Source organism: Lactuca virosa, chromosome 6 (assembly GCF_052849685.1).
Source record: "Lactuca virosa cultivar CGN04683 chromosome 6, Lactuca_virosa_CGN04683_v6, whole genome shotgun sequence".
NCBI classification, from domain to species: Eukaryota; Viridiplantae; Streptophyta; class Magnoliopsida; order Asterales; family Asteraceae; genus Lactuca; species Lactuca virosa.
The window spans coordinates 168337974-168349836 of NC_136431.1; the positions used below are offsets into that span (position 1 = coordinate 168337974).

Genomic DNA, 11863 nt, shown 5'->3' on the forward strand with positions numbered 1-11863 from the left:
AAAGGTCATGAGCCCACGACTATCGGTAACAAACTCAGGTACCTGCCCAATCACCCGCTCTCTCTTGTGGTTCTCCGGTCTCACGACCTCTGCCTGGGCCTCCCGAAGGGTGTCCAACACCGGAGTCATCACTGTCAATCGCATACAAGTGTCCCGAATCGGGACACTCTCCGCCCTACGGCTCAGCGCATCAGCTACAACATTAGCTTTGCCCGGGTGGTACAGGATTTCACAATCGTAATCCTTTACCACATCCAACCATATCCTCTGGCGCATATTCAGGTTGGGCTGATCCATCAGATACTTCAAACTCTTGTGGTCCGTGTATATGGTACACCGGACCCCATACAGATAATGGGGCCAGATCTTGAGGGCGAACACCACTGCCCCCAACTCCAGATCGTGGGTGGGATACCTCGTCTCATGAGGCTTCAGCTGCCTCGATGCATACGCTATCACATGCCCCCTCTGCATAGGCACCGCACCCAACCCCGATATTGATGCGTCACAATACACCACAAAATCCTCCATCTTTTCCGGGAGGGCTAACACCGGGGCTTCGCATAATCTCTGGCGAAGTGTCTCAAACGAGGTCTGCTGCTCCGGACCCCACGAAAAAGTAACGCCCTTCCGGGTCAACCTGGTGAGAGGCACGACAATCTTGGAGAAATCCTTGATAAATCTCCGATAGTAGCCGGCCAACCCCAGAACACTCCTAATCTCGGTGGGAGATCTCGGCATCTCCCAACTCATCACTGCCTCAATCTTGGCCGGATCGACCAAGATCCCCTTCTGATTGACGAGATGCCCCAAGAACTGGACCTCTCGCAACCAGAAATCACACTTGGAGAATTTGGCGTACAGCCTCTCCGATCTCAAAACTCCGAGGATCTCCCTCAAATGCTCCTCATGCTGCTCTCTGGATCTCGAATACACCAATATGTCATCGATGAACACGATCACCGATCGATCCAGCATCGGCCTACACACCCTGTTTATGAGATCCATGAACGCTGCCGGTGCGTTGGTGAGCCCGAAAGGCATCACCACGAACTCGTAATGCGCATAACGAGTCCTGAACGCCGTCTTCTGGATATCCTCATCACGCACTCTCATCTGATGATATCCAGACCTCAGATCAATCTTGGAGAACCAAGACGCTCCCTGCAACTGATCGAACAAATCATCAATCCTCGGCTGTGGGTAACGGTCAAACCAAGGCTCTGATACCAACTTGTAACAACGTAAATTTTCAAAACAATTTTTCATTTTTAAATCATCAAAAACAATATCAACAAACTGTATCCAATGTCATCATAAAAAAACAAATCCCAGAATCTCAAAACAAAATCTCTATGAGTGTGTACGGATCATGCTGGCGCCTTCCCGCGATCCTCGCTAGTACCTGAAACACATAACACAACAACTGTAAGCATAAATGCTTAGTGAGTTCCCCAAAATACCACATACAACACATATGCCTTTCTAGGCCATAACTCTGTAGGATCTTCAGATCCATGTGTCTCAGGGGACTTCCGTCCCGAATCCCGGTAGACCTTCCGGTCCTACCCGTATCGACCTTCCGGTCCTACCCGTATCGACCTTCCGGTCCGTAACCTCTTGACCTTCCTGTCCATATCATCTTGACCTTCCGGTCCATATCGTACATAACATACATAACACATACATATCACATAACAACATACAGCTCATACATCTCATAGCATATAAGACCTTCCGGTCACACATAGGTACCCTTCCAGGTACCGTATAGTGAGAAGAGTCACCTCAATGAAGTCGGATAAACTCTCGTGCTCAACGTCCCGACTTAGCCTCCTCCTATTATTCAAATAACATCCCCGATCAATATTCTCTCATAGTCTCATCTCTAAAGATTGGGTAGAAGGCCATTCTACCCCTCTCTGAACTCTCTTGAACTAGTCTTGACCAGAACCCTAAAGTCAACGAAAGTCAACGGTCAAACTTTGACCCGACTCGTCGAGTGCACAAGGGCGACTCGGCGAGTCCATGCGGGTCCTCTGAATCCTTCCAGCCTCTCTTGGCTCGTCGAGTCATCCTTCCACTCGACGGGTTCCTCCGGTCACGAATCGCGGAGAAACCCCGACTCGACTCGTCGAGTCCACTTATGGACTCGGCGATTTGCTTCAATGTTCATACTCAAATGACCTTCTAAGGTCAGATCTGCTTCCCTAACTATTAGATCTACCCTTCAAGTGCTCAAATGTCACGTAAAGGTGCAACCTTTACGTGCATGCAACCCACATCAAGTCACAAATGGAGAAATGACTCTAAAAATGGCAACCTAGTCTCCAATCTCTCATTTGCTTGCATAAAGCTGAGGGATAGTGACTCTATGGACCTCTCATGGTCCAGATCTGATGCTATTAGCAAAAAGGAGACCTCATACTCACTAGATCTTACATAAAATGGAGGTAAAAACCCTAAAATCATGAAATCTATCATATCAACATGAAATAGAAAGGATTATACCTCCAGAGATGAAATCTCAAGATGATTAGCCCAGATCCAAGCCCCCTTCACGCTCTATATTGGTGTTTCCTTCTTCCTTCTAGCAAAACTACACCAAAAGTGATGTATTAACCTCTTCTTGCTCTCAAACTCTCCTACTGCTCTCTCTAGGGTTTCTCAGGGATGTAGTGGCCGCAAATGGAGGCCATAAAGGCCTTTAAATAGGGCACAGACCCCGAGAATTAGGGTTTCAAATTACAGCGCGGACTCGTCGAGTTCACCCTTTCCGACTCGTCGAGTACGTTTATTAATCCAGTCAGCACACGCGCTCCTACTCGACGAGTCTACGCCTCAACTCGTCGAGTCCCTCTCTTTTACTCAAAAGAATAAATGATCAAACATAATACTTGGAAATCCGGATGTTACAAAAACTAGCCACTTTTGACTTTAGATGGAAATAATTATGTGTTGAAAAGCTTCTATCTTAATTTTTTTTTAAATTGCTTCTAAATAAAATTGTATAAATATGAATATCTGATGTACCTAAAAGTAATAAAATTTTATACAATTTTTTGTAAAAAGATGTTATATCTCAAATAAACGTTTTAAATATTTCAATTATTTTCAACCTCCTTCAAACAAAAATTGAAGTACACCTAATATTTTTGAACTCCCCCCAGATTTTCTCCCCGTCTCGATTTTAGGTTTCCCATAAATTGGTGAACATCCTTAATTAGGCTTAGAAATCGCAATCTTCTATGCTTCAACAAGGTTAGCACTTCATCGCTACCCAAGCCGATCACTCACGTCGGAGTAAGGTATATCGTCGCTCCTGTTATTATATCAACAAATTTCACGCAGCGAGGGAACTGATCGCTTGAATGTTTCCAAGCTTCGTGGTTTTACCGCCGCTCCCGTCCTCTGTCTGGTTCGTCTGGGTTCTAATCTCTTCTTCTTCTTCTTCTTCTTCTTCTTCTTCTTCTTCTTCTTCTTCTTCAGCACAGGACTGAATCCCCCATTTACAGGTATCTTTGCGTTTTTATTTCACGATGCTGTCTCCATATGTCTATTAGTCTAAAGAGGCCTAATTGCGTTGTTCCTCTTTGTCGCTGTTGCTCAGCACATGTGGGAATAACTTGCTTTCGCTCATTATATGTTTGATGAAATGCCTCAAAGGTATTAAGAACAACTACTTTTTAAGTCACCTTCTCATATAAGATGAAAATATATTATAATGACCTGTAACATACTTTTTAGTCACCTTGCAATATAATAGTTTTTTTTGTATATGATTAAACATCTAAAATTTTACTCGTGAAAAGTTGTATCATTTTTTGGTGTTTTTACAGGGATATTATGTTGACACTGAAGTTGGTGATTATGACATAGTCCGAAGAAATACAACAATGTTGAGGTAAAGTCTACTTTGTCAACTTATTATGTTGTATACAAAACTGATGAAATACTACTCAAGACTTGGTTAAAACAATTTGAATTGAAATTGTGAAACTTTGAATTGAATAAAAGCATTATGAATTTCAGACTTAATGTAATGTTGATGTACAGGGTCTTGTAAAGCTTTGTTTACATTGCACTGTCAGTGTAAACATGGATTAATGGTAAAAGTTGTCTTTAGTTATGAATTTTGGTTAAATATGTGAATAGAAAATCAACTTATTATATGTAAATTATTTTACTGAAAGTGTAACTTTTACAGAGATGGAAGACATTAAAGCAGAGTTTTTCTTGGCACTTGCAGGCATGTTTTGGAACTTGAAGAGGCTATTAAAATCAAAGATGGAGAGGCAGAGTCTTATATTTCTGAAATTGAGGTATTTGGTTAGTTACTTGTACATGGGCGTTTTGGTAATTTGTTGTCGAAACCCATTCAAACATGCGCCTTTCAACATTTTTTTCACTGATTAATATTTTTTTCTTCTCTCTGCAGCCATTGGTAATACTTCATTTGTATAGTTACATTTTTAATGATATCACACCTTAATAAAATAGTTGTATTGGTTCCTCCAACACCAGGAGCATTAAAATTTGGTTGCTATATCAAAAGATCCATTAATATTTTCATTTTTAGTTCATATCATTATCATTTAATATCCTAACTGAATAATTGTTTATAACATTGGCATATAAAATTTGATATAATTTAAAATAAACCATTAGGCCATAGACAATTTATTTTTTTGGTCTTAAATACTAGTATTTTTCTATGTTGATCAAAAATATATTTTTTTGGTGTGTTATTTGTGGGTGTAAGGAATATAAGATCCATTTTATTTAATAATAGCAATTTTATTTAAAACAAATGAAAAAATAATAATAATGTAAAGGGCACATTAGTCATTTTCAAGTTTAAAATGGACCAAAATCCATAACAAAACGGGCTGAAAATGACTATTTCCGTAAATTTTAAAACAGTTAGACTTCGGTCGATAAAAGTTTAAACCATAGGACCATTTTTAGTGTGTATACGAGTACCCTTCTATAATTTCCTATTTGACATGATATCATGTAATGTTTGAGACTTTAATGTTTTTTCTTTGCTGCAGATCGCTGTCATCCCAACCCAAAGTGTTCCAACCTCACACAGACCACATTTTGACAAGTACGTATATTTTTGAAATTCGTATGTTTAATTCCTCTTTTTTTTTATCATACTGGATATTTTATTTTACTTAAATTCATTTACAATTTTGTGGGTTTCAAGATTTTGAATTGGGTCTTTGTTGAAACAGCGGAAGAACATTCATGTAGAGCCACCACAGGAGAAGTTTCCTACTCGGTGGTTCATGCACACCAAAAGATTCTAAATCACTGTGCCTTTTTTGCAGAAGTGGCACCAAATCATATGAGTTTAGGGCATGTGTTTTATGAATTATAATGGGTATGTTTAGTAAATTCAGAAGATATTTTTGTTTTAAATATTTTGAATGTTGTTAGACAATATAAATTTTAATTCTAAGTAAAGTTTTTTTTTCTTTTATATTTATTATGTTAAGTTATTATTATTATTTTGTATTTCATTTAAATTTATAAAAAAATTGGATCTGATTTTTAAATATAAATGTGTTGTGGTTAGAGACTGAATGACATTGTATCTGAGACTGGTATTTAGTCCATGAAATATCATAGGGATTGAATAACATTGTATTTGAGATTGATATTCAGTCATTGAAAAATAATATTATAGACTAAACTAGATAGTTTAAAAGACTGACATTTAATCCCAAATGATATTATCAAAGACTAACATGATAAAGGGTTGGTATGTAGTCCCTAAAAGATAGTATCAAGGACTGATATTACATCAAATTAGGGATTTGAAGAAAAGAAATTAGAGACTAAATGAAATATTATCTAAGACTGATTTTTTGTCTTTAATACTTTGATGAATTAGGGACTGAGTTTCAGTCCCGGATATATAAAAAATCGACTATCTAAGACTAGGTCTTGGGGACTAGCTGGGGACTAGCTAAATCAGTCCCTGATTCTTATCAGAGACTGATTATTGACCATCAAAGACTGATTATTGACCATCAAAGATTGATTATGTTAGTCTTTGATACCCATTTTTCTTGTAGTGCTAGATCCCTACACCACCTGCATCGATTCGCCACGAAGCACCTTATTTATGATTTTCAGGCAAAAATCTTGAACCTCTTTATTCTCTGATACTATGCTTTCTCAACTCAATTTTTGTATGATTGTTACTCAAAATCTCAGGAAACCCTAGCCTTATCACAATCAAACATGTTCCTGCAAAGTCCATGGGATACATTGGTGATGTCGGTAACTCGATCAGAAGAAGTACGTGAGAAAGCTTTATTTTGGATTTTTGGTAGTTAGTTTTTTTAATGCATCCACATAGGAATACATAGCTATCTTTTTGGGTATTTTTGAAGATAAAATCATTTTTGTTAGGGTTTTATTTGCTGCTTTCTATCCCATCACCATTTACATGTTGGATTTTTTATACTTCTTTTGGTGACATTTACATCGATTAACAACTAACAAGGATATGATTTTGATTTTGATGATTAATGGATGCAGGTCTGATTTTATGTTTGTTGATGGATTTCTTATCCAGATTCAATTGTAGGTATATTACTTTTAAATGAATATATTTTCTTCAAAAAAACTTCAAGTCGACCTGGAAAGTGGAAACCTAAATACATGAAGGATTTCTACCTTAAAGATCATATTATCTGAGTACCTGAGTATGTATTAATATTTTAATTTCTTCAGTGTTATTGAAGATGGTCATGGTATAGAGTATGATTGTGGTCAGATTTGTCTTGAACCACCTTAACCTTGAGAAGTAAGAAAATTGTTTTTATTTGTATTTTTGGTCATTTGATATTGCACATATATTTACTCAATGTTAACATTTTTGTGCAGCATATAACGAGTGTTGTAACCGGTGGAAAAAAACAACAAAATTACTAGAATGATTCTATTGGGCTTTAGCCTCTAGGAGTAATTGTGATGGTTGTTCTTCAAAATTCTAGACTCCAGAAAAGCCAACCATGGATCAGTTCAGGTTCGTGGATTTTTTTTTCTTTTCAGTTTGTCATAAAAATAGCTTGCTAATATGATGGACACTTGGTTTTGTATATATTTCAGTGTATGTTTATGAACTTGAATACCATTTTAACCTTTTTAATTCTAGTGAATTTTGGGTTTTATTATGTCTGCACCAGGGCTCTCTAATCTTTTCCTATGTGTGCTATGTTTTACTTATCAAATTATAAATATGTTTCAAAAAATTCTTGGTTGTCACTTTTTTTGTCTAACAGGGTGAAGATTGGGGTGAGGTTGGTCGCCCACAACTTGATGGATGAATAAAATGTATCGTTTTCTTTTGGTGGAGACCCATGCACTTTAGAGGTAAAGTTAGACCTCTTTATCCTAATTCCTTTAAACTATAATTTGATGTCTGGGAAGCATTCCATCGTTTTTTCATTCGAATGGAATGAACAATTCCTTTCCATTTTCCACCCGTCGCTAATGATAATGCAATTTATCTGTTGACTTGGGGTTTTTTATGGAAACTGTTGAAAACATGCATCTTCACTGGAAATACAGAGAACATGCAAATATATTATTTGATGACTTCATGCTACAACAAGAATATTAGAAGCAAAAACACGTGGAATATTAGTTGCAGGATGTGAGTATAGTTGTTGTATGTAATAAACTATGTTATGATGATTCTTAATATTTAGATGAAGTGAATATGATTATAATTTTCTAATTGCTTTGGATGCAAAAAAATTGTTTCCAATAAATTAGTTTGATATTATATGATAAGAATTTTCGTAATACGTAATTAAACCTTTGACGTTCACATTATGGGTAATGCATCATATGCATGATTGTTAGTCTTAAGTAAAGGATATATGAATAATCGTTACTCATATTTTTAGAGTTAAAAAAAATCTAGAATTTAAGTAGCATTCTATTTTAAAGTCATTTTTTATGATTGTTATTTTACTGACATTCTATTAATCTATAAAATAAATATGTTTCGCACCCAGATAGTTTCTTTTCTTCATTAAATACACATATACCATTCCTTCTCTAATTATCATCTATAATGCTGAGGGTGGAAATATAATTTTTGTTGATTATATAATGTAGACAATAAAAATATTTTGCAAGTGAAATTAATATTAGAAACTAAGAAAGATGAAAAGTTGCATATTCCCAGTAGTTTATTAAAAAATGGGAAATGAAGGTTTACTATTTTATTATCAAATATTTAATTGATTATAAATTTTGTTAAACAATTTATGTTATTTTCTATTAATTATTGATTTTTTTGGTATATATATTATGTTAATGCTTATAATACATAACGAAAATAGTATAAGTTACTTTGAAACTCGGTTTAAACATAATTCAATCTTTCTTCCGGTTTACTCTGAATGCATTACGTGTTATTTTGAAAATTACAAGTTTCCAAAAGAAATTTGTTCATAAAAATAAAATTACTCAACAAAAGGAAAGCAATCGACATTGTGGAAAAGAAACGAGTTGCCACTTGAAAAAGGAATCTAATCGCCAAAAGAGAAATATTCGTTAAAAGAAACTATTCGCCGTCCGCCGTAATGCACGGGTGACGGCTAGTATATATATATAGTTTGAAATTTGAAGACAACCACTTAAATCGAAGGCACGTTTCTATGACAGGAAAGATAGTACAGGGACTGTTTTGGGAGTTTTAAACTAAGGTTGTCAAAGATTGTCTATAAAGGAAACAAAGATTAGCTCAGTTATCATTCACTTTCCCCTCTTAATTATCTTTTCATTTTCCGATGGCTGAAAATTCATGCATACAAGCATTGATACAACTAATTATATTCTTAATGGCCGGTTACTTTACAGTCCTACTTTTATCCCGTAACCGTCCTACCATTTATCTCGACAATTTCAATATTGTTTCACTGAGAAACACATCCAGTTCGTCGACAAACACCGCAATCTATTTGGAACTGAGAATCCAGAATGAGAACTCGTGGATAGGCATTTACTACGAGGATCCTCTAAATCTCACCATCACTTATTTGCAATCAACTATATCAACAGGCAGCAATGTTATCATCGAACGATCTACCATTAAAGGCTTTTATCAAGGGAACGGAGAGGTTAAACATATCCAAGCATCTGTGGTGATTCAAGACTTGTTTTCATCGACTGAACGACCAAGGAGACTGGGTGAGACGAACGTTATCATGTATGGTCCATCGAAAATGATCGATTTCGTAGTAGATTTGGAGGCCGACATAAAGTTCAAGTCTATTGAGAACAAAAGGTCTCATCTGACGATGCAATCTACTGTGGAGGTTAGCGACAACACTGGGACGTCTGTTCTAAAGACCATTCAAATGAAATACACTTCTGGATCGAATAAGTGGGGAGTTTGGCGGTGGGTACTTGCAGTTCCTTTGGTTACTTTGATTCAGGGTCTTTTAAGTCTCGCTTTTTTGTTAGCTTTCCTGTTCCTGGCCTTTGTTTCTCTTCTGTGAACCGATAAACCTAGCTAATGTTAGAACCCAAATTTAATTTTGAATATGTGATTTTAAGACCATCCATATAGTGTAATACTAATCATCTTTCAATTGTGCACATGAGCATTTATAATGGACACCACATCAATGAAATATCAACATTCTTTCAAATACATCGCCCAGATATCTGCCAAAACTATTTTTTTCATAATTTTTTTCCATGTATCGCTTAAGAATTATTTTTCCGCTTTTTATATTTTATATATTATTTTCGCAAATTAATATTGTATTGTTATATATAATTAAATCTAATTATATTTTAATTAGATGTATTACATAAAATTTTCCACAACAACGATCATGATAAACCTAACTTTAATACTATGAGATATGGTTTAAACAAATATTATATTTATTCAATGTTTTTGGTCTTTTTTTAATAGACTCATCTGCTGTGATTTAAAGGATGCCATGTTGTCAATAAAATATAATAAAGTACATGTTTAATGAAATATTAAATTTATTCAACGCTTCAGACCTTATTTAAATAATACTATAAGTTTTTGTAGCATATAAAAAAATTATTTAATAAAATATCGCTTATTCAACGCTTTGATCCTTTTTAAAATAATACGGATTTTTTTAATATATATGATAGGAAATATTGATGTGAACCCGTTATTAATGCTTAAAATCATTATTATTATTATTATTATCATAATTCACATTTTTAAATTTCCTAATTATCATTTATTATTTATTTTGCGTCATTCAATATACAAATACTAAATATAATAGCCATCATTAAATTGTTATAATCAAACATTTTGTTATTAAAATCAAACAATAATGAAACTACACACAATCGATATATTTTTTTTTATCTCAAGAAGTATGTAAATTCGGTAAAATTACGAGTTGTTTTAAATAAGTTAAACACTAATCCAATAAGGATTTTAGATGTTTAATCTTTTGCAATGTAAACGAATGTAGTGTGCAAACGAAATATGTAGATTAAATACCAAAAAAATTGTTTATTTTTAAAGCCTTACATGTTGCATAGATCATATTAAATCGCATTTGCATGTTGTATAGATCATATTAAGCCGCGTTGAGCATACCTGATAAAAACCAAAAAACCAATACCTACAACCACATGAATTTCTAGATGATAGTTAAATTAGATGGTGGTTATGGTGGAAAAGATGGTGGCGAAAGCAGATATAGCGACGGTGGTGGTTGGATGGCGGTAGCAAAGATAGCGATGGCGTACAATCATGTTCTTTTGCATTTCTTCTTCTCAAGTTGGAATTCATATAGCTTCATGATAAAAATACATGTTCTTGTGACAACGTTTCAACATTGAAGGCAAAAGTAGAACTGTAATGTTTTGTAGAACTAGGGACACAAACAAAAAATTTGGTGATATTATAATGGCACATGAAATGAAGATCTATGAAAAAATCATTGCCAACAACATAACCATTAAGATGAGATGATAGGTTTTTAATTCATATAGTTCTTTATACTAGAAGAAGGTATAGTATGTATAAGTGATAGTGAAGGATTTGGGCTAATTGATTTTGAAAAATTGAAAAAATATGCTTAGAAGTGTTAGTTTCATTGGTGTTTGTACCAAGATATGTTACCTGAAATATACTAGACACCTCTCACCATCAACACTTAATCTAAAAGTTTAATTCTATAAATAGTCACTGTTCCTAGTTCGTACTATGACATCCCCTAATTTTCAGAACAAAAAAAACATTTCTTTATGCTTTAAAATCATATCATTTTTGTTTGTGGAAAATCTTAGTATAATAAAACATTTGCGGAGACTATTTTGTTTTATTAAAATATCTTTGAGTAAAGATGTTGTTTCAAAATAAAAAACTCTAGGATTTCATATATTACATTGTTACTGCGTTAAGACCTAATGTTCATGACACTAATGCATGTTATCTCTTAAATTACCTGACATCCTAATTAAGTTCCAAAAGCTTTATCCTAGTAATTTGTGATACACATAAATTGAGTGGGTCAAGTTGAGAAACCTGGTGAGACACCTATGGTTTTCATCCTACCCTGGAAGATGCTCCAGACATACCCTCCGACTGCCTGATCTGGAGCTGCTAATTTTGACTATAAAAAGGAATACTATTCGTACTCCGCTACATAAACTGTACATCAACACGAGATAGTGTCACAAAATAGATTTCTACTATCCGTTCCTATCCCACACACCATCAATATGATGCTACCCAAAATCCAAGCTTAATTAAACTAAGCATCTTCTTTATGTCCTAGTGTATAACTATACAAGATTACAAAGCATATAATCAGCACAA

At 34.9% G+C, this 11863-nt stretch overlaps 1 protein-coding gene across 1 annotated transcript; it reads left to right on the plus strand.

Annotated features, from left to right (window-relative positions):
• The first annotated feature begins 8873 nt into the window (after positions 1-8873).
• LOC145122062 (protein NDR1-like) lies at positions 8874-9533 on the plus strand. Its single transcript, XM_079057736.1, has one exon. It carries the CDS (start codon positions 8874-8876, stop codon positions 9531-9533), a length of 660 nt encoding a protein of 219 aa, XP_078913862.1.
• Positions 9534-11863: the final 2330 nt, after the last annotated feature.

Bases quoted from the DNA above. Each gene is read 5' to 3' on its own strand.
- LOC145122062 (XM_079057736.1), top strand. From the start codon at position 8,874: ATGGCCGGTTACTTTACAGTCCTACTTTTATCCCGTAACCGTCCTACC.